The sequence below is a fragment of the Ictidomys tridecemlineatus genome, chromosome 1 (assembly GCF_052094955.1).
Source record: "Ictidomys tridecemlineatus isolate mIctTri1 chromosome 1, mIctTri1.hap1, whole genome shotgun sequence".
Lineage (NCBI taxonomy): Eukaryota > Metazoa > Chordata > Mammalia > Rodentia > Sciuridae > Ictidomys > Ictidomys tridecemlineatus.
In genome coordinates, this window is record NC_135477.1 from 114,935,517 (window position 1) to 114,960,721 (window position 25,205).

A 25,205-nucleotide genomic window follows, 5' to 3' on the forward strand; every position below is an offset into this window, starting at 1 on the left:
AAAGAAAAGTAAGTAAAAATAAATAAATGCTATGTATTTATTTGAGGCATATGTAGAATAACATTATCTGTCCACACTTGCTGTTGGAGCCATTAATGACCAATGACACTTTTTTTTAATTGGTTGTTCAAAACATTACAAAGCTCTTGACATATCATATTTCATACATTAGATTCATGGCACTTTTTTAAAAGTTGTATATGGCACAATACCTTTGTTTAATTTATTTATTTTTATGTGGTGCTGAGGATCAAACTCAGTGCCTCATACATGCCAGTCAAGCACTATACCACTGAGCCACAACCCCAGTCCCCAATGGGACTGTCTTTGTGACAGAATATTTTTTTTCCTTTTGCATTTATTAGATCTTTCGAATTATTAGGCTAATAACTTTGATAACCTTTTTTGCTATTGAATAGAGGTCAGGAGAAAAGGTTTAAATGTCATTGAAGGTATAGAACTAGGTATTATTTACAAAAAGGAAAAAAGCTCCAGGAGCATGACAAGAACCAAGAAGTAGGGCATTTGAGAAGTGGCAGACACTGGAGAGGGATATTTAGAAGACAGGAGTTGATCAGAGGTCCATGTTATGGAATACAAAATTTCTATGAGAATATTAAGATCTAGAAAATTATCAACACTGGCTCTGCATTTTGGACCTGTTCAATACATGTTTGAAAAAGTAATGCCTTTTTAAAGATCATTTGCAATGATTGTAGTTATTAAATGTAATCCCTCTTCTATATTCTCCAGGTATGAAATAACATGTGCCTGAAGCCCCCATTTGTAAATTCTGGTAGTACATTTCTATGTCTGTTGTTCTGAATCCTTCTTGGGTCTGTATTTTTTTTTTTTGGATAAAATTTTAAATGTTATAAAATTTTATTTTTGTTTTCAGAAAAGGAATATTTGATGAATACAGCCAGATAACCAGTCTTGTTACAGAAGAAATAGTGAATGTTCATAAAGAGATTCAATTGTCAGTTGAACAAATAGATCCTAGCACAGAATACAATAATTTCATAGATGTTCACAGGTATGATATTTTCATTCCTCTTTAAAGATTTTTGAAAATATAATTTTTCTGCCATATAATATTTAATAAAATTAAGACAAGAAATATTTAAGAACCTATTAGTACATAGTTTATTATAGATTCATTTGTCTGCTTTTGATTTTAAAAGATTTTCTCAATGTTGATAACTATTTTATATAATTATATTTAAAAATTTGTTAATTATTGTATTATTGCTTTAATACACATTTAATATATGAAATTCTTCTTCTTTTTTAACATTTATATAGAATACTGTGAATTTACATGTGCTCTCAGATATCAATTAGTTTTTTTCATCTATGCATCTTATTTTAAGCATATTAAAATTGTGATGGGATGAAACAGGTTAATATTTGTTTTCTGTAGAGAAGGAAAGTAAAGCTGAAGTTACTTGGTTAGACCTTTGGGTTTATTTGTACTTATACTTTCTGTGTTTAATTTGTTAATATAATTTTGAATAAGAATAAATATTCTGCCTTTGGTGTGTACAAAGATATATTTTGTTAATATGCTAATATTGATCAGAATTATTTGGCATACTTTATTAGAACAACAGCTGCTCAAGAACAAGAAATTGAGTTTGATACTTCCTTATTAGAAGAAAATGAAAACCTTCAGGCAAATGAGATCATGTGGAATAATTTAACAGCAGAAAGTTTGCAAGTAATGTAAGTATTTAGAAAATCTGAACAGTTTAAAGATTAGTCTTATTGTTATCTTATAATTTATCATATTTAAAACCCCCATTTTTCAAGTAATAAAAAGTAAATTTGTTTAGAGTGACATATTTTGAGAAATATGTTAATTTTACTCATTGTCACTAATTTTGATAATTCTGAAAATCAAAGTTTTGTGATGTTAAATTAATTTGCCTAATTATTGCTAATATTTTATATTGGAATAATGATTTATTTTTCAAAGAGAGAGAGAGAGTGTGTGTGTGTGTCTGTGTGTTTTGTTTTGCAGTACTAGGGATTGAACTCAGAGGTATTTGACCAGTAAGCAGTAACCCCAGCCCTTTATTTATTTATTTTTTAATTTTGAGATATTCTAAATTGCTGGAGTTGGCCTTGAACTTATGATCCTTCTGTCTCAGCCTCTCAAGAGGCTGGGATTATAGGTGTTTGCAATTGTGCTTGGCAACATTTTATCTCATTTTATCCTCACTACTCATTGGCAGAACCATTTTGGAAATAAGGACCCTAGTTGTTAGAGATAGGAGAGACATTGATGTCAGAACATTTAGCACAGAATTTGAGTTTTAATTGAGTTCTCTCTAGAATCAAGGAAGTCTTCTATTATAGAAGTGTCTACAAAATCAGTTTCTTCTTTGTTGTTTCTGTTACATAAAGTTTTAAAGGAGTTTTAACAAATCTTATGGTGTCTTTTAGTATTTTTCAAATGTTAAAGGCAATTAATAGTGCTTTTTGAATTTATAAAATATAATTAAGACACTATACTGTTAAATATTTAACATCTCCTGATTTTGTTCAGGGATAACACAAAGAAATGTATTTGTTTATTTATTTAGGTACTGGGGATTTAACTCAGGGGTGCTTAATCTCTGAGCCACAGCCTCAGTCCTTTTTGTATTTTATTTAGAGACAGGGCTTCTTAAGTTTCTTAGGGCCTTGCTGAGTTGCTGAGGCTGGCTTTGAACTCATGATCCTCCTGTCTCAGCCTTCCATGCTGCTGGATTATGGGTGCATGCCACAGCGCCTGACCAAGAAATATCTATCTATCTATCTATCTATCTATCTATCTATCTATCTATCTATTTATTTATTTATTAAGTTTTAAAATATTTTTTAAAAAATTTTTTATTAGTTGCTCAAAACATTACAATGATCTTGACAAATGTGGTATGTAATCTTAATCTTATTTTTCCACGTTTACAGATTGCAAGATCACATTGGTTATACAGTCACGTTTATACATAGGGCCATACTAGTGATACAAGAAATATTTATTAATAAGCATTGTTACTGCTTATCTTTGTGTCAAAACCATAGCTATAAGTGGTTATGTACTCATTTTTCTTCAATATTGAACTTACAATTATTTCACTTATCAAATTTTACCTCCAATAACATTATTCAAAAGTTCTCATTTAATGTAATTAATCTCCTTCAGTTATTCAGTAACATTTTAGTGGTATATATAATTATCTCAGGTAGGATTGTAAAATTAGTTTTGTAAAAATTAGTTTGTAAAGGTGTTTGAAATACTGCTCAGATAGAATTGAAGGAACTAACAAATGCTTTTGCACAAATCACCTGTTCAAGATGTGGGTTTAGTAACTATGGAGGACTTGCCACTGGTGAGAGGAGTAGAGGCATGGGAGTATCCTGAATTAGATTTTTCTGGCAGCTATATTAAATTTCTTGAAGCTGTTCCCCAAGTTTTTGATGCTCTCTACAGGGGTCTCTTTGACTATTGACTTTGGCCATTGACATTTACAATGAGAGCTATTTCTAAACTGGTAGTTTTCACCTGGGCAGATTTTGTCCTCCAGGGAACATTTGACAATTTCTGGAAAAATTAGCCACTGATGCTACTAAGTATCCCATGGTGTACTGGACAGTTTCCCAGGACAAAGAATTATGTGGCAACAATATCAATAGTGTTGAGGTTGAGAAACTGTACTGTGTAAGCAACAAATGAATTGAACTCATGGTGCAAGATGGTTGGTAGAGTTTCTGAATTCCTGTGTAATGAGATATTCCATTTGTTAATTCATATATTACATGATAAAATATGGCATAAACTGCCCCTGATTTTTTTATCACTATCTTACTCCCAGATAACATCTTTAGTTAACAAAATAATTTTGCTGTGTATATAAAGTTGTAAAGGTTAGTACCTTCAAGAAGTTTATACTAAAATTGATAATTTACTTAATAAACTCCAAAAAGAATGAACATATAAATATTGGGTTATATAATGTGGTAAAATTTAAAAAGCTACCTGTTATAAGCTTATGTAATCAGAGATTTTATAACTGAAGAAGAATTTTTTTTTTCTTTTCAGGGTATAATGAGGATAGAATTAGTTATACTTATAAATCATTGTTTCTTAATCATGGTGATAAAACAGTGAACAAAATATCATAAATTAAGATAATAAATCTTTGTTAATATGCTGTAAGATTTAATTGCTTACATCTTACTGAGGAAAAAAAATTGAGCTACATTTCATTGCATTGTCTTCAGGATGAGTTTAAGATTACAGTTCAAAAATTTTATTCCAAGAAAAGAGTCACTTGATATGTTTATTGGAAATGTTAAGATAAATTTAAGGTATTTGAATGTAAGAGTTACTTTTTTGTTACTGTAGTGTTAACATGTTAGAGTTAACACCTATACTTTCCTGAAGGCATTAAAATTGTTAATTTATTGATTGTATTGAAATATTTCATTAGGAATGAGAGGAACAGATAGCTATTAGAAAAATAAATACAAATCTCCAGTGATTATGTGAAAAGATATACTTCATTGACAAAGAAATATAAATGAAAAAGAAACTATTCTACTCATCAGATTGGCAAAGATTTAAATAATTTGATAATATTCAATGTTTTGTAAGGCATAAAGAAATGAGGGCCTGGGATTGTGGCTCAGAGGTGGAGCCCTCTCCTAGCACGGGCAGGACCCGGGTTCGATCCTCAGCACCATATAAAAAATAAAGGCATTGGGTTGTGTCCATCTACACCTAAAAAAATAAATATTAAAATATTTAAAAAATTAAGAAATGAACCCTCTTATAAAGTATTGGCAGAAATGTAAATTGATATAATATCTGCCAAATTATTTAAGTAAAACTAGACAGATTACTTAAATCCTGTATGATGGAAATCTAATGACATAATCTATTCATGACAAAGTTATTGCCTTAACCTGTCTAAACATGCATCACAAAAAATTTTATCATAATCTCATTATCTGCATGTCAGCTATATTTATATTGGTGTGTATGCAAAGAAGAGTTAAATTTAATGATTTATAGAATTATTTCCTTTTTATAAGAGGAGTGTTTGCATGGTGTATTACCCTGTGGTGGTAGGCTGTTTCTCAGGCTCTGATAACAACTGACACTGAACATCTGAAGTTGTATTCTTCCCATCAAACATACTTTTAGGTTGCATTATTTTCAGACTTGAATTTGAAGTTTCTTTCTTTGCTCTGTTATCTATAACTACTCTTTTGCCACGTCAACAACCTCTTCTTTGCCAAATGCGGGAAAGGGTACTATATATAAGAATATATTAGGGCTGGGGATGTGACGCAAGCGGTAGCGCGCTCGCCTGGCATGCGTGCGGCCCGGGTTCCATCCTCAGCACCACATACCAACAAAGATGTTGTGTCTGCCGAGAACTAAAAAATAAATATTAAAAATTCTCTCTCTCTCTCTCCTCTCTCACTCTCTCTTTAAAAAAAAAGAATATATTAAAAATAAGAATTGATTTTAATCAGACATATACTAAAATTGAATATTCAAATATTTCTTCTTATTCAATCACTGTTTAATTAAATAACTTGGAAATCATTATTTTAGTTCATTAAGTAATTTAAATAGTCAGGATATAAAATTATGAACATAAAATATATTTAAATGTTCATTGTGATTTTTGTTATTTTGGATAGATGAAGCATGTATTTGAGATTTATTGCAAACTTTAATGGAGTTATGAACTGGCACATTAGCAGTTTATAGCAAATCATAGATAGGTTATTCCAAAATAATGTGAACATTACTGTGCTTCTCAAAGGAGTAATTTTGGTTGATTTTAGCAAAATAGTAAAGTTAAAGTCTTATTTGTTTTTTTGTTCATTCTATTTTCTAATTTCAAGTGAAGTATTATTATTATATTAATTCCTATCAATAGGATATATAATTCCACAAAATTGTGTAAAATGTATATATAATCTTATATTCTAAAGTAAAGCCTGGGCTAGGGTTGTGGCTCAGTGGTAGAGTGCTCACTTAGCATGTGTGAAGCACTGGGGATCGATTCTAAGCAGCACATAAAAAATAAATAAAATAAAGGTATTGTGTCCATCTACAACTTAAAAAAATTAACAAACAAAGCAAAACAAAGCCCAACTTCAGACCTCATGCTTCTCACTACATTTTTACAAATTTAAAATCATAACAGGTTTAGCATTTATTATGGAATATAACGTAGGATCTCTTAAATGAAGAATATAAATTTTCTATGTGGAAAAGTGATTCTCCCAGATCTTGCAGGGCATGAGTTAATAATCTGTATGTAGCCTATGAACCAATTCATCTTGCTGCCTATTCTTATGCAGCCCATGAGCTAAGAATTCTGTTTATTTTTAAATGGTTGAAAATATTTTTAAATGGTGAAAATGGAAATCAAAGAGAAATTATATTTTGTGTCACCTGAAAATTACATGAAATTTGAATATCAGAGTATATAAATAAAGTTTTATTGGTACATAGCCATGTTTATTCATTTACCTGTTGTCTGTGGGTGATTTCCTGTTGCAACAGCAGGGTCAAGCAGTTGTGTTGTGATAGCAACCATATTTGGCAGTCTCATGACTTCACACCACAGCTTGGCACAATACAAATTAGAGTGACACAGTTATAATTCAGAACCATTTTGAGTGTGACACGTATTGGCATACTGCAGCATTTTATTTACTTTTTATTATCAGTTCATGCCTATTGTGTCAAAACAAGAAGAAAATGGATTTTGAATGCCTTACTTTTAAGGCAAAGTAGAGTGTAGATTGTTTTGTTACTGAATTACAAGGCAAAGCCATGTAATTGTGTTTATTATGCAATGATATTATGCCTGCTATGTTCTGGCTGAACTTAATTAAAGTCATATGCTCATGGATCAATATTGATATATGCTGTTACCAATCTCTGTGAAGAGACATTTCCAGAGTGAAGTATGTAAAATCTCATTGTATATCTGCATTAACAGATGAGCATTTACAGTTGATTTTGATAAGCACTAACTTTAAGCCCCAAAGAAGAGAAGTATTATCACCTATAAATGACTCATTGGCTAATATTACAATAAATTGTTTTCAATTATTATTCTATTTTAAATTTACCAATAAAATATTTGTGAATATTTATTTTCTATCTTTTTTATATGACTACCTACATAATATCCTTGATTTTACTTTTTGGTGACAAAACCCAAATACATACTTACTCTCCAGACCTTTATAGAAAACATTGGCTTCTATTGTTTAGGATGACACCAACTTAACTGATCCAACTATGGGAATCGATGTGTATCCAACAGGATATCAAATATTCAATATTCCCTCATGTCTGAAACAGATACTTGTTTTACCAAGTCTCTCTCTGGTTTTTCTGACTTATAGTCTTAGCTCAGGATTGCTCTCTGGTTGAATATATATAGAATTTTATTCAGCTGTTTTTTTATTTACTTAGTCCTCATCTTTATTCTTTTTCACTTTGTTTCCATTTTTCTTTTTTGTAGTTTAATTTGTCTAACTTGATGAAATTAGACTTTTTACACCAACACTGCCCATGAATACTTCTTGGAAATATTGAAATGTTCTCTATTGGTATGCAGTGTTCTCACTGAGTGAGGTAAACTACTAGTCACATTTCCATTTAGCACTTGAAACATGGCTAATGCAATCAAGGAATGGACATTTTAATTCAAATTAAATTACATGTGGCTCTTATTCTAGACATTACAGTGTTATATTGTGAGTGCTTTCTTGGTAAGTGTAAAGTCTACATAATTAATGTGTTGATTGATAATGTTGAAATTGCCATTCTAGGTTGAAAACTTTAGCTGAAGAACTTATGCAGACACAGCAGATGCTTCTAAACAAGGAGGAGGCTGTCCTGGAGCTAGAGAAGAGAATTGAAGAGTCTTCTAAGACCTGTGAAAAGAAGTCTGAGTGAGTAAAAGAAAAACAACTGAAGCAAGAAAGCTTAATTGATGAAATTTTATACAAATCGTTCCGTGTTACAACCAAAACATTTCCAGAAATGGAAACTTCAATTTAAGTATAAATCTTTGTATAATTGAGTTAATTTCTAGGACTCTTGAAAAATGCTTCTGCATTTTTGTAGATGTGGTATGCCCTAGAAAGTGATGCCATGTTTTTGAAAATAGATTGATCATGTTTCGATATTTTAACAGTTTGAACTATGTTCTGAAAGAACCCTCTACATAAAGCTCTCTTTACTTTCCCACATTCATTTTTACCAAATACACTATGAATCCCTTTAAAAGTGTCAGACCAATATTAGCCAGAAACTGGTTTGTACTGTGTTAAAAGGAAGCAGACAAACCGATTAGAAAATAGTAATCTGCTTCACCTATGCAAATCTCCCTGAGGTTTGTTGTGTTGTTTTTGTTTTACTGTTGTTTGTCTGGCTGATTTCTGGATTGTAAATATCTTCCTGGGTTTCTGAGTTTACATATCTTGGTATATTCTTCCTTTCACTAATTATAGTGTCTTTTCTGTTCCTCCAAAATTTAAATTTTGATCTATAACCTTAAATTACTGATCTGAATGGTAATGGTGTGCATCAACAACAATGGTTGCTGGTATGATTTCTCTAATCCTGACTTGCTATCATACTCTCACAACTTGTTTGACTCTCAAGGAATTTGTGATGTGTTGGGTTTTTCCGGTCTACACACTTGCTCTTATTTCTGCACAAATTTACAAATGTGATCCTCTTGTTCTGCTCATTATTGTAAGCAGATGGACTTATATACTGTAGAAAAAATTAGAAACATTAGGTGATAACTCCCTTATTATGGGGGAGCTAGACATCCAAACCTATTCACATTAGCATTCATTCTTTTTCCTTGTTTCAACTGAGTTTTCTTGTTCTGAGTTTATTTCTTGTGATATTTTAGAAATTATCATATGATCTTTTACTTTCCCATAAATTTTACACTATTTTATATATTATTTTTACCTCCATCTCCCAAGTTGTGCTCATTTTTTATATGTACTCAAGTCTTAGTTCCAAAAAACAATTTTTACCTCCCTACTCTCCAACCCCCTCACTATTTTTTTCCTTCAGTGCGTGGGATTGAACCCTAAGGCCTTGTGCATACTAGGATGTGCTCTTCCACTGAATTATGCCCCCAGCTCCCAAGACTCATTTTTAGTCTCCATATTTCCCCAGTTATTATCTTTGCCTTCTGTTCTTTTGGTTTAAAGTTGTTCTAAGAGTGTTGCACTTACCATGTCAATTCCCACTTAGTTTTCAACTTACATATAATTTTACCCTATTGCTCTAGAAATAGGTGTGTTAAGATTACCAGAGACCTCTTCTTTGACAACTGTGTTTCCTGATCTTTCAACAGTATTGACTTTGCTACTTCATGTTCTTTCCTTTCCCTTTACATTTGGAACCCCAGATGCCAGATTATTCTTATTTTGCTGGTTATTTCTTTGCCAGCTCAATCTTCTCCACTCACTCAATCCATTATGGAGTAACTAAAATCATGACCATTTGCTTTGTCACTCTTCTCCCTGACCTCTTACTCTAGGTAATCTTCTGAAGATGGCCCAAGTTTTTTTACTCTCAGATTTTTTGGCTACTTGTTAGCCCATTTGGGATGTCTTAGAAGTTATCCTACATTGCCCATGTATAAGTCTAAATTTAAAAATCTCAATATAGCTGAACCAAACCTTATCTAGTTTACTCTTACTATACTCTATTTCAGTGAAAGACACTAGCATCTTTTCTGTTATAACATAGAATATTGAGTCCTGCTTCTCTTATTTATACTGTATTTCTTATACAATTTGGTATTAAATTTCTGTCATAGTCAGTTTGGGATTCTATAATAAAGTACCATAGACAAGGTGACTTGTAAATAATATTCTTTATTTTTCATAGTTCGAAAGGCTGGAAGACTAAGATCAGGGTGCCTTACTGGTTGGGTTCTCCTATGGACCCTTTTCCAGGTTACAGATGGCTGTCTTCTTGTATCCTTATGTGGCCAATTGAGAATGAGATAGTTATCTTGGGTCCCTTTTAAAAGGACACTAATTCTATTCATGAGGAGTCCAACCTCATAGCCTAATTACCTTCCAAAGGCCTCACCTTCTAAAACCATCATGTAGGGGTTGGATTTTAGCATATGAATTTTGGAAGCATATAATCATTCTATCTATTGCAATATTATTTTGGAATGAGTATGCCTTTTAAAAGCAAAGGAGAATGGGGCTGGGGTTGTGGCTCAGGGATAGAGCTCTTGCCTAGCATGTTCAAGGTGCTGGGTTTGATTCTCAGCACCACATAAAAATAAATAAATAAAGTAAAGGTATTGTGCAACTAAAAAAAAAAGCAAAGGAGAATGAAACTAATCAAATTATGTATGTGCATATACAAGTATGGCACAATGAGACCCATCATTCTGTAGAAATTATTAGGTACCAATAAAAACAAAAAAGAGAACAGAAAGATTTGAGTTACATTGGGCATTCATTTAATCTAGAAACTTTCAGCATTGAATCAACAGAAGATTCTTTTTGAATTATGAAAATAAAACTTAATCATCACACTTATAAAATTCAACTTTTGCTTTTCTCTATTGGTGAATGTATATCTTTACATGTTTACAAATAACCAAATTGTTTTTTCTTTTATAGTTTTACAAATGCATACAATATAAATGTCTCCTATTTTAAAGTTTAGTGAATGTAAAGAAAGACATCAGGGCTGGGCACAGTGGTGCACACCTGTAATCGCTGTGATTTAGAGGATGAGGCAGGAGACTCACAAGTTCAAAGCCAACCTCTGCAACTTAGTGAGGGCCTAAGCAACTTAGTGAGACCTATTTCAAAATAAAAAATAAAAATGAGCTGAGGAAGTGGCCCAGTGGTAAAGTGAACCTGGGTTCAGTCCCCAGTACCAAAACAAACAACCAACAACAACAAAAAAAAGAAAGACAATTGGGTATGCTGATCCCTTTTTTTCTAGGATGTCTGAGTATATATTTGCTAGAGAAGGTAATCTTTACAGTTTTTCTTAATCTGGAAGTTTGGGACTTTTTAAAAATGTGTTTTCTTAATTCAGTTATTTGTATATTTTCATTTACACTATGGTGCAGTCTTTTTCCTTCATTTATTTGTATATATTAGAAGATGAGAATAAGAGTAAAGGAGAATGAACTTGATAGGTGATGGGAATATGGAAAGTAGCATTTCTTGAATTTTTACTTTGTATCACATACTATGTTGGAAATGATAAAATCTCACTGAATGTTATTTTTCTATTCCTTCTTCATAATGGCCTATATTTTACCTGTAGGACTTTGAGAATTTATATTACTTACCTATGACCACATATATAAGTTTTAGAAAATGCATTAGTTTCTGATTCCAAAGCTTCTATCTTTTTGATCATAGTTTTTGTTGATCTTATGATTTTAATAGCATACTTAGAAATATGTTAGAGGGGAGTGTCACGTATGCCAAGCTTTTCAGGGTATGAAACCCGATTTCTGTTAGCCTGTGTTTCCATGGAATTTTTATTGTTTGCTTCAGGATAAAATCTTGACAATATTAAGTATATTATATAACTAAATGGTCACTGCTAAATCCCATTCATTTATACATTGGAATGATTGATGTTTGCCTTTGCATTATTTGTTAAAATATTTCACTAAAAAACAATCTTAAAAGGATCCTAGGGTGATGTGTTTGGATTTTATTTCTTAAGGTTTCTTGGGTACTTCCTGTTTTTGTGACCATCTGTATATATCTGTACATGTATATTTAAATACATATATAATCAAAATAAGTTTTTATCTGGTTTTAAATTGGTTTAGACTTATTGTTACTTATAGCTTTGTTAGCAACCTATACTATATTACTTGAAAATAATGCAAACGTATTATATTTCTTTATGAATACTAAAAATATTCCATATTAGATATTCACATTCTTAAGTCATTTCTAAATTAGTTTACTTATAGAATAATTTGCCCTATCAAATTATAATAAGTGACTAAAATCAAATTCTTTAAATTTGATTTTAATATAAATATTTCACAGCATCATCTAATATTTACAACTCCTGAAGGAGTATAACAAGTCTTATCCTCAAAACAGATATTTTTAGATAATTATACATTAACATGTAATAATAAGAAACAATATAGAGAGATTCTTTGTACCTTATAGTCAGTTTCTTCCATGGTAATATCTTGAAAAACTTTAAAATAATATTAAAACCCAGGTTTTGACATTGACCACAAGATACAAAACATTTCTGCCACAACAAAATTCCTTCATGTTTAAAAAAAATTTATTTATTTATTCTAATTTGTTATACATGACAGCAGAATGCATTTAAATTCATAGTACACGTATTGAGCACAATTTTTCATGTCTCTGGTTGTACACAAAATATAGTCACACCATTCATGTCTTCATACATGTACTTAGGGTAATGATGTCCACCTCATTCTACCATTTTCCCTACCCCCATGCCCCTTACTTCCCCTCTATTCCCCTCCCTTCCCTTTGCCCTGTCTAAAGTTCCTCCATTCCTCCCATGCTCCCCCCCATAACCCCCATTATGAATCAGCATCCTCATATCAGGGAAAACATTCAGCCTTTGGTTTTTTTGAGGATTGGCTTACTTCACTTAGCATGATATACTCCAGTGCCATCCATTTACCTGCAAATGCCATGATCTTATTCTCTTCTAATACTGAGTAATACCACATGCACATCAGATACAGCATTAATCTTTAGGACATATAAAGAACTAAAAAACCTTAACACCAAATAAACCACAAATAACCCAATCAATAAATGGGCTAAGAAACTGAACAGACACTTCTCAGAGGAAGATATACAATCCATCAACAAATATATGAAAAAATGCTCAACATCTCTAGCAATTAGAGAAATGTAAATCAAAACTACTCTAAGATTTCATCTCACTCCAGTCAGAATGGCAGTTATTAGGAATATAAACAACAACAAGTGTTGATGAGGATGTGGAGAAAAAGTCACACTCATACACTGCTGGTGGGACTGCAAATTGGTGCAACCACTCTGGAAAGAAGTATGGAGATTCCTTGGAAAACTGGGAATGGAACCACCATTTGACCCCACTATCCAACTCCTTGGTTTGTACCCAAAGGACTCAAAACAGCATACTACAGTGATGCAGCAACATCAATGTTTACAGCAGCACAATTCATAATACCTAAGTTGTGGAACCAACCTAGATGCCCTTCTGTCTCTTCTTAACCTTGGAAACCACTAATCTAGTTCCCATTTCCACAGTGTTGCCATTTCAGTAATATTATATAAGTGGAGTCATACTGTATATGTCACCTTTTGGGATTGGCTTTTTAGACTCAGCATAGTTCCCTGGAGATTCATCCAGGCACTTTTGAGTAGTATTCCGTGGTATGTGTATTCATTTTCTTGGGCTACTGCAATAAATAGTCACAGTTTGGATGGCTTCAAACAACATATATTTATTCTCACATAGTTATGAGGCCAAAACACTGAAATAAGGTGTTAACAGCATTGGTTCTTTCTGAGAGCTCTGAGGAAGAATGTGTTTCATGCTTTTCTCCTAGCCGGCACTGCCCGACATTCCATATTATACTTTATGGGTTATAGAAACATAATTTCAAACTCTGCCTTCATCTTCCTACAGTGTTCAGACTGTCTCTTCTCTTTATCCAGACTTCTCTCTTCCTTAAAGGATGGCCATCATATGGATTTAGGCCCTATTCTAATTCAGAATGACCTTAATTAATTGTATCTGCAACATTCCTATTTCCAAATAAGATCACAGTCTTGAGGTTTCAGGGTTTAAGACATGAACATATCTTTTTGAGGATTACAACACAATTTGTAGCAGTATGGACATATTTGTTTATCTAATTATTCACTCTTTGGAGGATATTTAGTTTTTTCTAGTTCTTTAGCTATTACCAGTAAAGGTTCTCTAAATATTCATGTGAGCATACGTTTTTATGTGAGCATAAGTTACAATTTCTCTGGGAAAACTGCCCAGATGTGCTATTAGTAATTGCAGGGGACTTACATGTTTAGTGTTTTGAAAGTTGGCTATATCATTATACATTCTAATCAGCTATGTGTGAGTGATCATTTATCTTTGTCTTTACCAGAATTTGCTATTGTTATTTTTATTTGAGACCTTCTAGTAGGTATGTAGTAATATCTTATTATTATTTTAATATATATTGCCCTAATGGCTTACATTGGAGAACAACTTTTCAATGTGCTTGTTTCTCATATGTTTTTTATTGAAATATCTATTAACTCTTTTTCCTATTTTCTAATTGGATTGTTTTATTACTGTGAAGCTTTTGACATAGTCTAGACACTCGTCCTTCATCAGATATGTGATTTTACAAATAGTTTTTCTCCCAGTCTGTAGCTTCATTTTCATTTTCTTGACAGAATCTTTTAGAAGAAAATTAAATTTTGGGCTGGGGATGTGGCTCAAGCGGTAGCGTGTTCGCCTGGCATGCGTGGGGCGCTAGGTTCGATCCTCAGCACCCCATAAAAATAAAATAAAAGATGTTGTGTCCACCGAAAACTGAAAAATAAATATTAAAAAAATCCTCTCTCTCTCTCTTTAAAAAAAAGAAGAAAATTAAATTTTAATATAGTCCAATTTATTTCACCTTTTGTGATTTATTCTTTTGGTATCAAGTCTACAAGTTCTTTGCCTAATCTTAGACCTTGAATTTTTTTACATTTTGCTAAAAATTTAATAGTTTTAGATTTTATATTTAAGTCCATGACCCATTATATATATATATATATATATATATATATATATATGATTTGTTCTTTTTAGTTGTACATGACAGTAGAATGTATTTTGGCATATCATACATACATGGATTATAATTTCTCATTTTTATGGTTGTACATGATGTGGAGTTACACTGGTTGTGTATTCATATATTAACATAGTAAAGTTACGTTCAACTCATTCTACTGACTTTCCCATTCCCATCCCCTCTCCCTTCCCCACATGCCCCCTGTCCAGTTTGGTGAACCTCCACTCCTCCCTCCCTATTGCCTATTGTGAGTCAGCATCTACATATGAGAGAGAACTTTTGGCCTTTGGTTTTTGAAGGTTGGCTTATTTCACTTAGCATAATAGTCTCCAGTTCCATTCATTTACTGGTAAATGCCATGATTTCATTCTTTTTTTTTTTGGGGGGAGGGCTAAGTAATATTCCTTCGTGTATATGTATCACATTTTCTTTATCCATTAATATGTTGAAGGCCACATGGTTTGGATCCATAGCTTAGCTATTGTGAATTAAGCTGCTATGAACATTGATGTAGCTGCAACACTGTATTATGCTGATTTTAAGTCCTTTGTATATATACCATGGAGTGGGATAACTGGGTTAAGTGGTGGTTCCATTCAAAGTTTTCTGAGGAATCTCCACAACGCTTTCCAGAGTGATTGCACTAATTTGTATTCTCACCAAAAATGTATATCTTTTTCCTTACATCCTCACCAATTTGTTATTTGTATTCCTGATAATTGCCATTTTGACTAGGAGTGATGTGGAATCTCAGTATAGTTTCAATTTGCATTTCTTTAATTGCTAGAGATATTGAATATTTTTTTTCATATATTGTTGATTGATTGTATTTCCTCTTCATGAAGTATCTGTTTAGTTTCTTAACCTATTTATTGATTAGGTTATTTTGTTTGTGTGTGTGTGTGTGTGTGTGTGTGTGTTAAATTTTTTGAGTTCTTTATATATCCTGGAGATTAATGCTCTATTTGAGGTGCATATGGTAAATATTTTCTCCCATTTCTGTAAGCTCTCTCTTCATATTACTGATTGTTTTCCTTTGCAGAGAAGAAACTTTTTAGTTTCATTCAGTCTAATTTATTGATTCTTGATTTTTCTTCTTGTACTTTAGGAGTCTTGTTAAGGAAGTTAGTTCCTAAGTCAACATGGTAGAGATTTGGGCCTACCTTTTCTTCTATTAGGTGCAGGGTCTTTGTTCTAGTGCCTAAGTTCTTGATCCATATTGAGTTGATTTTTGTGCATAATGAGAGATAGGATTTTAGTTTCATTTTGCTACACACTGATTTCTAGTTTTTCCAGCACCATTTGTTGAAGAGGATATCTTTTTCCAATGTATGTTTTTGGCACCTTTGTCTAGTAGTCTAGTATGAGATAACTGTATTTGTGTGTGTTTGTGTCTGACTGTTGGTCTACATATGTGTTTTGGTGACAATATCTTGCTGTGTTTTTTTGTTTTTGTTTTTGTTTTTTGTTTTTTACTGTGGCTCTGTAGTATAATTTAAGGTTTGGTATTGTGATCCCTCCTGCTTCAATTTTCTTGCTGAGGATTGGTTTGGCTACTCTGGGCCTCTTATTTTTCCAAACAAATTTCATGACTGCCTCTTCTATTTCTATAAAGAATGTCATTGGAACCTTAATAAGAATTGCATTAAATCTGTATAGTGCTTTTTGATAGTTTGGCCATTTGACAATATTAATTCTCATTACCCATTTTAAGATAACTTAAAAGTATTATACATATGTGATAATATCCATATTATCTTTTTAAGATAATTTAAAAGCATATACATACCTGTACGTATACAAACACACACACAAAAATTTATTCAATTATATTTCTTTAGGTCTGAATGAGCTTTATGCACTAAAAGCAATGTATTTATAGGAATGATTTCTTGTGGAGTCTTCTTTACTTTTTACAGCTTCTAAAGGCTATCTTCCTTCCCTTGGTTTGGCCTCTCAGCACGTTGTTTTTTCCCCTATCATTTCAGTTGTCAACTGCCCTTTCTGAAATTGTCTCTTGTCTTCCTCTTATGAGGATAGTTAAGTTACTTGGGGTCATTTGGGATAATCCAGGATAATATACCCATATTAAAAATTTTAACTTAATCATATCTAGACTTTTTTTTTTTTTTTTTTTTGCTGTGTGAGATAACTTATTCTATTGGTTTTGGAAATGAGCATCTGGTCATCTTTAGGGGACTGTTTTTCAATTTATCACAGGTTTAAGATAGAGTCAAATTTATGCTGTTTATTCCCATAAATAGATGTTTTTAAAAATTATATTTGGGTACTCATTTACTTTTTTGGTAATTATTATGCCTTGTCATTTCATATTTCACTTTTGCAAAGCTTATTTTCATTCTTTTAATTTATTTTTTACATTTTCCCATTCGTCTTTATGAAGTATTGCTAACAGTACGATATTGTTATTTTCAAGTATACCCCTCTGTTTGTTTTGTCCACATTTAAAAAATAATTTAAATTGTTACTTAGTTACTTATTATCATTTTCTTTTCTTTACTTTTCTTTTCTCCCCCCTCTCTCTCTTTCTCTCTCTCTTTCTTTCTTTTTTGGCTAGGAAGATGCAAAGAAGAAACCCTTAAGAAGCTCTTAGTATAGAGTAGATGTAATTTTTTCTAGGACCTGGGTCCTTAAAACATTCTGTTCACTAAAGTGATTATATTAACAAGTCATGTTTCTCTGGAAGGATTCCCTAAGACATCAAAATACCAATTTATTGTAAAAAAGCAATTACTGACTAATAAGCAAACCAGCATGAATTTACCAAGAAATCTGTGCAGATTTAGAAAATAGGCCATGGACTTAGAATGATGGTGATGTAAATGATAATTATCATTTATTGAATTCTACCGTTTAGAGTAATCTGTCTTCTGGACATTTCTAGGTCTCCTACAAATATTCTCACTCATTAGTTCAATTTTCCCAAGCCCTGTTCTCCACGTTTCTGTTGGTATATCTTCCCCTGAAACTCAATGCAATATAAAGACTTGCATTCTTTATAGTAGTCATGAGCTTACACCCAGAACATCAATCAGCAGATGACTTATATCTATCTCTCTGTGGGTTCATTGTGGTTAAAAACACTTGTTCTGTTTACATTTTGATTCTTGAAAGTTTCAAGCTTCAGAGTTTATCATTTTCTGATTTTATGGCCAAATTATGAAGCTTTTTCTAATTTAAAATCTATTGTCTCTTATGTATTAATAACTTTTGGCAGTGTGTGTGGCATAGTTCTTTCATGATATTAATATATACTCTACAAATGAGGTGTTTCCAGAGGCCTTTCCACCATCCCTACCTGTTTTCCTATGGCTTATATGTGTATAAATGAGTTTGAAACTCCCATTGAATGCAGCCTTTTTAGGGGCAAGTTCTCTAAAAGACGGTGGGGTGATCTGTCTTTATGTTAATATTGGATAGGTTTGTGGACTTAGTTTATAATTCTTTCCATAATCACACTGAACCCCATTCCTTGCCATAATCCCTTTCCCTATTACTTGCCTGATAACATACACACTGCTGAGTGTCACATTAATTCATTTCTTTTACCCGAGGCACAGATCTTACCCTTACTATATTACCATTGAAATTTGAAATAAATTTAAAATTCTTCTGTCATTTTCATTCATTTTAGGCCCTAAACTTCTGAACCTAAGTATTTTTACTCTGTGAAGAAGATGGTCTAGGTGTAAAGTAAAATGAATGTCATAGATCACAATATATTTGAAAGCATTTTGAATTTGGGTTTTATTTCCAAATACTTTCTTCCATTTTGTTGATGATAACTTTTCCTAACTATTGTGACAACTAATAATGTTTAATTTCATTTTCTTATGAAAATTATATTTTTATTTCCTTTCATTTTCCTATAAAAAGGAAAATGAAAGGAAATAAAAATATAATCTAAATATATACTTTCTGTTAATGTCTTCACTTCTTAAAAAAATTGTAGTAATTTATATTTAATTTATTGTTTTTTAGTATTGTGCTTCTGCTAAGCCAAAAACAGACACTTGAAGAGCTGAAACAATCGGTCCAACAGCTGAAATGTACTGAGGCAAAGTTTGCAGCACAGAAAGAATTACTAGAGCAAAAAGTACAAGAAAATGATGGAAAAGAGCCACCTCCAATAGTAAATTATGAAGAAGATGCAAGATCAGTTACATCTATGGTAAGCCAAAGAGTAATCCAGTGAGTGACTTGAAAGAGCAGTGTCTAGGCAACAAGTGAATACAAAATTTAGTTCTAACTTGCTATAACAAATTATTGCTTTTGTTAATATGGTCCTATTAGACTTGTTTTTAAATGCAAAATAGAGTTGTCAGTCATCTCAGGTCACCTGGAGAGCACTTTCAAAACCAGCTGTAGAGTCAGAGGAAAACGTTCATCTCTTGCCTTCAAAACTGCAAAGAAAGAACTATAATTGTTTTTGTTCCTGGGAGACAGCAGGAAGGCAGGGTGTATTTCTTAAGATAGAAGTAAGAAATAAGGAGAAAACTGTTTATTATTAGTTTTTTCTTCTTAAGAGTAGTAGAGTTTTATTTACCTCAGATTGGTGGTATGTTTATTGTTTTCATAAATCAAAATATTGATTTAGTTTTAAAAAGAAGTTTTAGCTAGTAATTCACCAACTTGAAGTTTATTTTATTAATTGTTTAAAAATGCCTGGAATAAAATTCTTTCATTTCCCTCTCTCTGTCCTTATCTCCCCTTCTCTTTCCCTCTTCTTTCTGTTGATGGTTCTCACTAAGGGGAAGTTTTGCCGAATAGGGGAGATTTGGCAGCATCTTCAGACATTTTTCAACGTAACAACTAGTTGATGCTATTGGTGTCTAAAGGCTGTTAAATAGCTTCCATTCATAGAACAGCCTGTTTATCACATCTCCAATGAAAAGTTATCCAACCCAAAGTGTCAATAGTGCTGTGGTTGAAAAAACCTGAGCTATATCCTTGTTTTTTCTGTGGGTTAGCTGGATGTATTCCATAGATAGAACTATTATAGTAAATGAATTTATAGTTGATATTTTAGTAACTTTTGGCTTATGTGATTCTAAAAAGTATAGTTTGATTAGTAAATGGATTCAAATGTCTTCAAAAGGCTGAATTAGAAACTGTTAAATGTGGAAATAAATATAAAATATTTGAAATATTGTGGTTACTGCTATTTTTGTTATTAACTGAGCCGTACTAATCTATAGATCACTTCATGAATTTTAGTTCCTTGCTCTACAGTACTGTTAGATTCTCCTTATTGCTTTATGATTCTCCTTAACAATCTGGTCTATACATTCTTTCAGAGAAGTTTTTCATTTTTTTTCTTTTACTTGGCATTTGAGAACTTTAAGTCTTTTTTTGCTTTTGAGTGTATTTTTTAATATTTTCCTATCACCATGTGGATGTGGAATTTGTTAGTTATTTGGTTAATGGCTTGACTTAGTGGTGGATTGGTTAATACTGGTTAATTTAAGTGTAGATAACTCATATTGACATTATCATGATAGAATAAAAGATAGTTATTTGAGTTGTTAGATGATAGCTATTCTTATTGATAACTATGTATATAAACATGACTTTCAAATATAAAATATATTAGTTAGTTCTCATTTTCTTAAGATTTTATAATCATTTGGAGTTTAATATTTCATAATCTTTGAGGAAAATCTTTATTCACCAAATGAATTGAATAAACAATGTTTCAAAGGGAATGTATAATAAAGTTTAAGAGAACAAACCACCTTTTGGCACCTTCAAGCTCTTCTCTCATACTCATTTATTAAGTGGTGATAATACCTGTTTATTTTTGCAAAGCAATGCTAGATATTTTATTTCATCCAATTTATTTTAAATAATTGAAAGAATAATTATAAATATGTCTTATCTAGTCATTTAAACAGTGTCTTTAGTAAGTGTTTAGTTGAAAAATTAAAGTCAATAAGTTTTTACAATTAGTTAATTCTATAGAGGAATACTATAATATATGTAGTTAAAAGTAATAGATTTATACTATAATATATGTAGTTAAAAGTAATAGACAGGGGATCCCCCAAATTAATGCCAATTAATGAGATTTTATAATATATTTTATGAAGAAAGTAGAAATACTTGCAATGTATGGTTCTTAAAAATTGATACTCCCACTAATATCAATGGAATTTTTGTATACTTTAATATTTTTGAATAGTATTTAGAATGCATCTTTTCAGTTTACTTGAAAACAATAAAAATAGTAAAGCATAAATGATTTTTCCCCCCATGGTTTTTTAAGCACTGTTTTATGAGCAACCTTACAAAAAGAGCCTGGATTTAACATAAGTTTTATGGGCTTTTCCTTTTTAAAAAATTCTATCTCATAAATGGTGTAAAATTTAAATAAGAGAATTTAGTTGACTATTGTAAGAATTGAAAAACCTTAACATTAAACTATAATATTATGGAAAGTTGTGAAAACTGGGCCTAAATTTTATTTAAGAGCTGAAGAGACAGATAACTAATCCCTATAATCCTTGTTAATGGCAATTACACCGAAAACATTGACTCTTCAGTGGTGAATGTTTTTGTGGCAGAATATTTTCAAGAATTGTACCATTGGCCATGGATGAGTATTCTTATGGATTCTAAGCAATGCAGATATATAACCAGAGTAAGCATTGTGTAATCAGGTTCTTAGATGTATTGTTGCTTCTTTTGGCTTCATAATTCAATGAGATAAAACCCATCTATCAATTTGTAAAAAATCCAAAAAAATATTGAATATAAATTATGTTGTATAATGTATTAATCTCTTTCTGCATAGATCATTCTTCTGATATTATCTTTTTCATATAGTATAATTTTGGCCAGAATACAGAGGAGAACATGATAAATATTAAATATTACACAAAAATTCTCTACTGTTTTTGATTATGTGGTTTTCATTTTTATTCAAGCATTATTTATTGATCACCTACTGTGTGATGAGCACATTTCTAGATGTTGGTATACATCAGTGAATAAAACAAATAAAAAGAATCTCTTCTCTTCAAGATTACTCATTCCATAGGGAGTGGCAGTTAATAAATAAGTAAATTAAATATTACACTGGAAGGTGATAAGTTTCAAGGAGTAAATACAGAGCAGTCTAAAGGATTGGGGGTCTAGAGTGGGACAGTTTTAAAGGCTGGTCTGGATAAATAACAACGAGAAGGTGAGCAAACACTTGAAACAGGGATGTAGTTAGCAAGACACTCTAATGTCTGAGGAAAGCACATTCTGCTCACAGGTGCATTCATTGTAATGACTGTAAGGCAGGAGCATGTCTGGACTGTTCAAGTACAGCCAGGAGTCCTGAATAGAGGAAGGTGTGAAAGCAGAGGTCAGAGAAATTATGAAGAATAGATTTTAGGGCTTTATGGGTCATGATTAAGGTTATAGCTTTTCTCTGAGGTAAGCAGGGAGCCTTTGGGTTGGGGAGTTATAACAGAGGAACGATATGCCATGACTTTGGAGTGTAATGGTTCACTGTGGCAACTGTGTTGAGAATGTATTTAATGGGATAAAAAATGGGAAAATGAGACTATTGGAAGTAACCTAGATGAAAGAAGATGATGGTTTGAGCAAGGATGGTAGGTCTTGATATAATTTGAGGGTTAAGCGACTGTGGATGTGAAGTATGAGAGGAGTCAAAGATGACTTTAAGATTTTTAGCTCGTGTTGTTGGAGGAATGGAATTGGTTTTGAGTGAAATTGAAAAGCTATAGGTAGAACAGCTTTGATGAGGAAGATCAAAATTTCAGTTGGTTTTTCCAAAAAGATATGTCAGTAGAAATTGGATATTTGGCCCTGGAGGTTAGGAGCATGATTTGAACTACAAATATAAATTTGAGTGTTGTAGGTGTTAGATGGTACTTAACTGATTTGAGTGCTCAAAATCACTAGATGAGAGAAGGTAAAAAAGAAAAGAGAAACACAGATTAAAGTCTGGGGCATTTCAGTTAAGAGGTTTACAAACAGGAGTAACAATAGAAGAGACTGAGAACTAACCAATATAGGAGATGAAAAATTAAGAAAATCAGATGTCCTTGAAGCCTAGTGAAGAAAATATATCAAGGCAAAGGGAGTAATCAGTTGAATTAAATGTTATTGATGAGTGCTATAAAGTGAGAACCGATAATTGAGTATTAGAAGTAACAAAATGAAGGTCACTACTGAGCAGTTTCAATAGAATATAGAGGATAAAACCTATTTAAGAGGGATATAAGAGAGAAGGAAATGAGAATTGTATGAAGTGAGCAAAGACAAGTTTTACAAGGATTTCTATAAAGGTCAAAGGTACACATAAAAAAATTCAGGCAGTAAATTTGGGAATGTTCAGTACTTACTTAAAGAAGAAGAAATTATTTTATCTGAATGCTAAAGATATAATCCAGTAGAAAGGCAAAAACAAACCAACCAACCATTTTTTTTTCAGGTAAGGAAGAAGTTTTTAGAATTAATAGGTGAGAGATTATGAGTTATAATACTCAAATGGGGTAGCTTTGATATTGTCACAATAATTGAAAGGCAGGATGGTGATTCCTGATAGGTGTGTGGATGTGGTGGTGATAGAGATTCTGGGAATGTTTTCTTCTGATTGCTTATTGGCTGAGAATGAAAGTGTTAGAAGAGTTATTGGATATTGGAAGAACAGGAGAAGGAGAATGGGAGAATGAATGGACTAGGACAATATAGTGTGATTGCTAGGTAGTAACAAAGGCTCCCTTGAGGTTGTGATCCTGCACAACACAACCAAGAATATATGATGGAAGATACAGTGCTGGATCACAAGTTTAGGATGGGACTTGTAAGTAATGTTGCATAAAGTGTGTTCAGCTACACTGGCATGATGCAGAGTAGGCTGTCTAGAGTTAGATTTATTTAATGCTGTGGTTTTCCTAGGTATGTATGATGAATGAATTAAGAAAGGGGCAAAGGAGGAAAGCTTCGCGTAAGAAAGTGATTATAATGATTGAGTAAAGAATTTAAGTTATTAAGGAAGAGAAAAGATGTCAAGAGGAGAGTGATAGTTAAAAGAAGTGGTAGGATCAGTTTATGAGTCCAGAGTGGTCGAGTGGTCAAAAGACCATTATAAACATGCAAATATAAAACTTTGAATGGCAATGCTTATCTTCCAGATGTTAGCTTATAATTTAAGAAAAAGTGCTTTTGGAAGATATATGTTCAATTATTTGACGGTGAAATGATAGGTTAGAAAACTGAATCTTAACTTTTTGAATTTGCTATTCTTTCTTTTTGCCCATAACTCCATATTTTTATTGATATGTTTCCATATTTTATTGGTACATTATAATTATACATAATGATGGAATTCAGTGTTATATATTCAAATATGTACATGATATAATAATATAATTTGGCCATTATCATTTCCTGTTATTCCCTCTTTCTCTCCCCTGGTGCCCCCATGGTCCTTTTCCTGTACTCTACTAATCTCCCTTCTGTTTTCATGAGACTTCCCACCTCCACCTTTCTTTTCCTTATTTTCCTCTAGCTTTCACATATGAAAGAAAATATATGACTCTTGAGTTTCTGAATTTGGCTTATTTTACTTAGTGTTCTTAAGTTCTGTTTTCCTGCAAATGAAACAATTCTTTTTTTTAAAGCTGAATAAAACTCCATTGTGTATCCATATCAAATTTCTTTATCCATTCATACATTGATGGACACCTCGGCTGGTTCCATAGTTTGGTTATTGTGAATTGCGCTGCTATAAACAGGTATGCATGTATTGCTGTAGTATGCTGACTGATTCTTATGATAAACAACAAGGAATGGTATAGTTTGATCAATATTGTGATTCTATGTCTAGTCTTTTAAGGAACTTCCATACTGAGTTCCATAGTGATTCTATTAATTTACAATCCCACCAACCAGTGTAAAAGTGTTCCTTTTTCTTCATATCCTCTCCAGCATTGATAGTTTGCATTCTTGATGACTACCATTTTAACTGGCAAGAGATGAAATCTCAGTGTAGTTTTGATTTGCATTTCCTAATTTCTAAAGATGTTGAACATTTTTTCATGTGTTTGTTGGCCAATGTGTCTGTTTAGTTCACTTGTCCATTTAGTAATTGGGTTATTATTATTATTATTTCTTTTTGGTGTTTTTTTCTGATTGTTTATATTCTTGCTTTTCTGTTTTTTTTTTTTTTTGGTACCAGGGATTGAACCCAGGAGCATTTAACCATTGAGCCACATCTCCCACCCTTTTTTGTGTTTTATTTAGAGACAGAATCTCGCTGAGTTGCTT

General features: G+C 32.0%; 1 protein-coding gene across 12 annotated transcripts in view; it reads left to right on the plus strand.

Annotated features, from left to right (window-relative positions):
- Fer (FER tyrosine kinase) overlaps positions 1 to 25,205 on the plus strand; it is a 396,280-nt gene that overhangs the window by 84,925 nt on the left and 286,150 nt on the right. For 11 of the 12 annotated variants that reach the window (XR_013437379.1, XR_005728664.2, XM_040273797.2 and 8 more), the window contains 4 exons: positions 899 to 1,036; positions 1,606 to 1,725; positions 7,858 to 7,980; positions 18,903 to 19,092. Coding sequence is in view for 10 of the 12 variants with exons in the window: in XM_040273797.2 (XP_040129731.1) it covers positions 899 to 1,036; positions 1,606 to 1,725; positions 7,858 to 7,980; positions 18,903 to 19,092 (571 nt within the window). In the remaining 2 variants the exon portion in view is untranslated. Of the gene's footprint in view, positions 1 to 898; positions 1,037 to 1,605; positions 1,726 to 7,857; positions 7,981 to 18,902; positions 19,093 to 25,205 lie in introns of those variants that run through there. The other variant, XM_078045469.1, reaches the window with a different exon arrangement.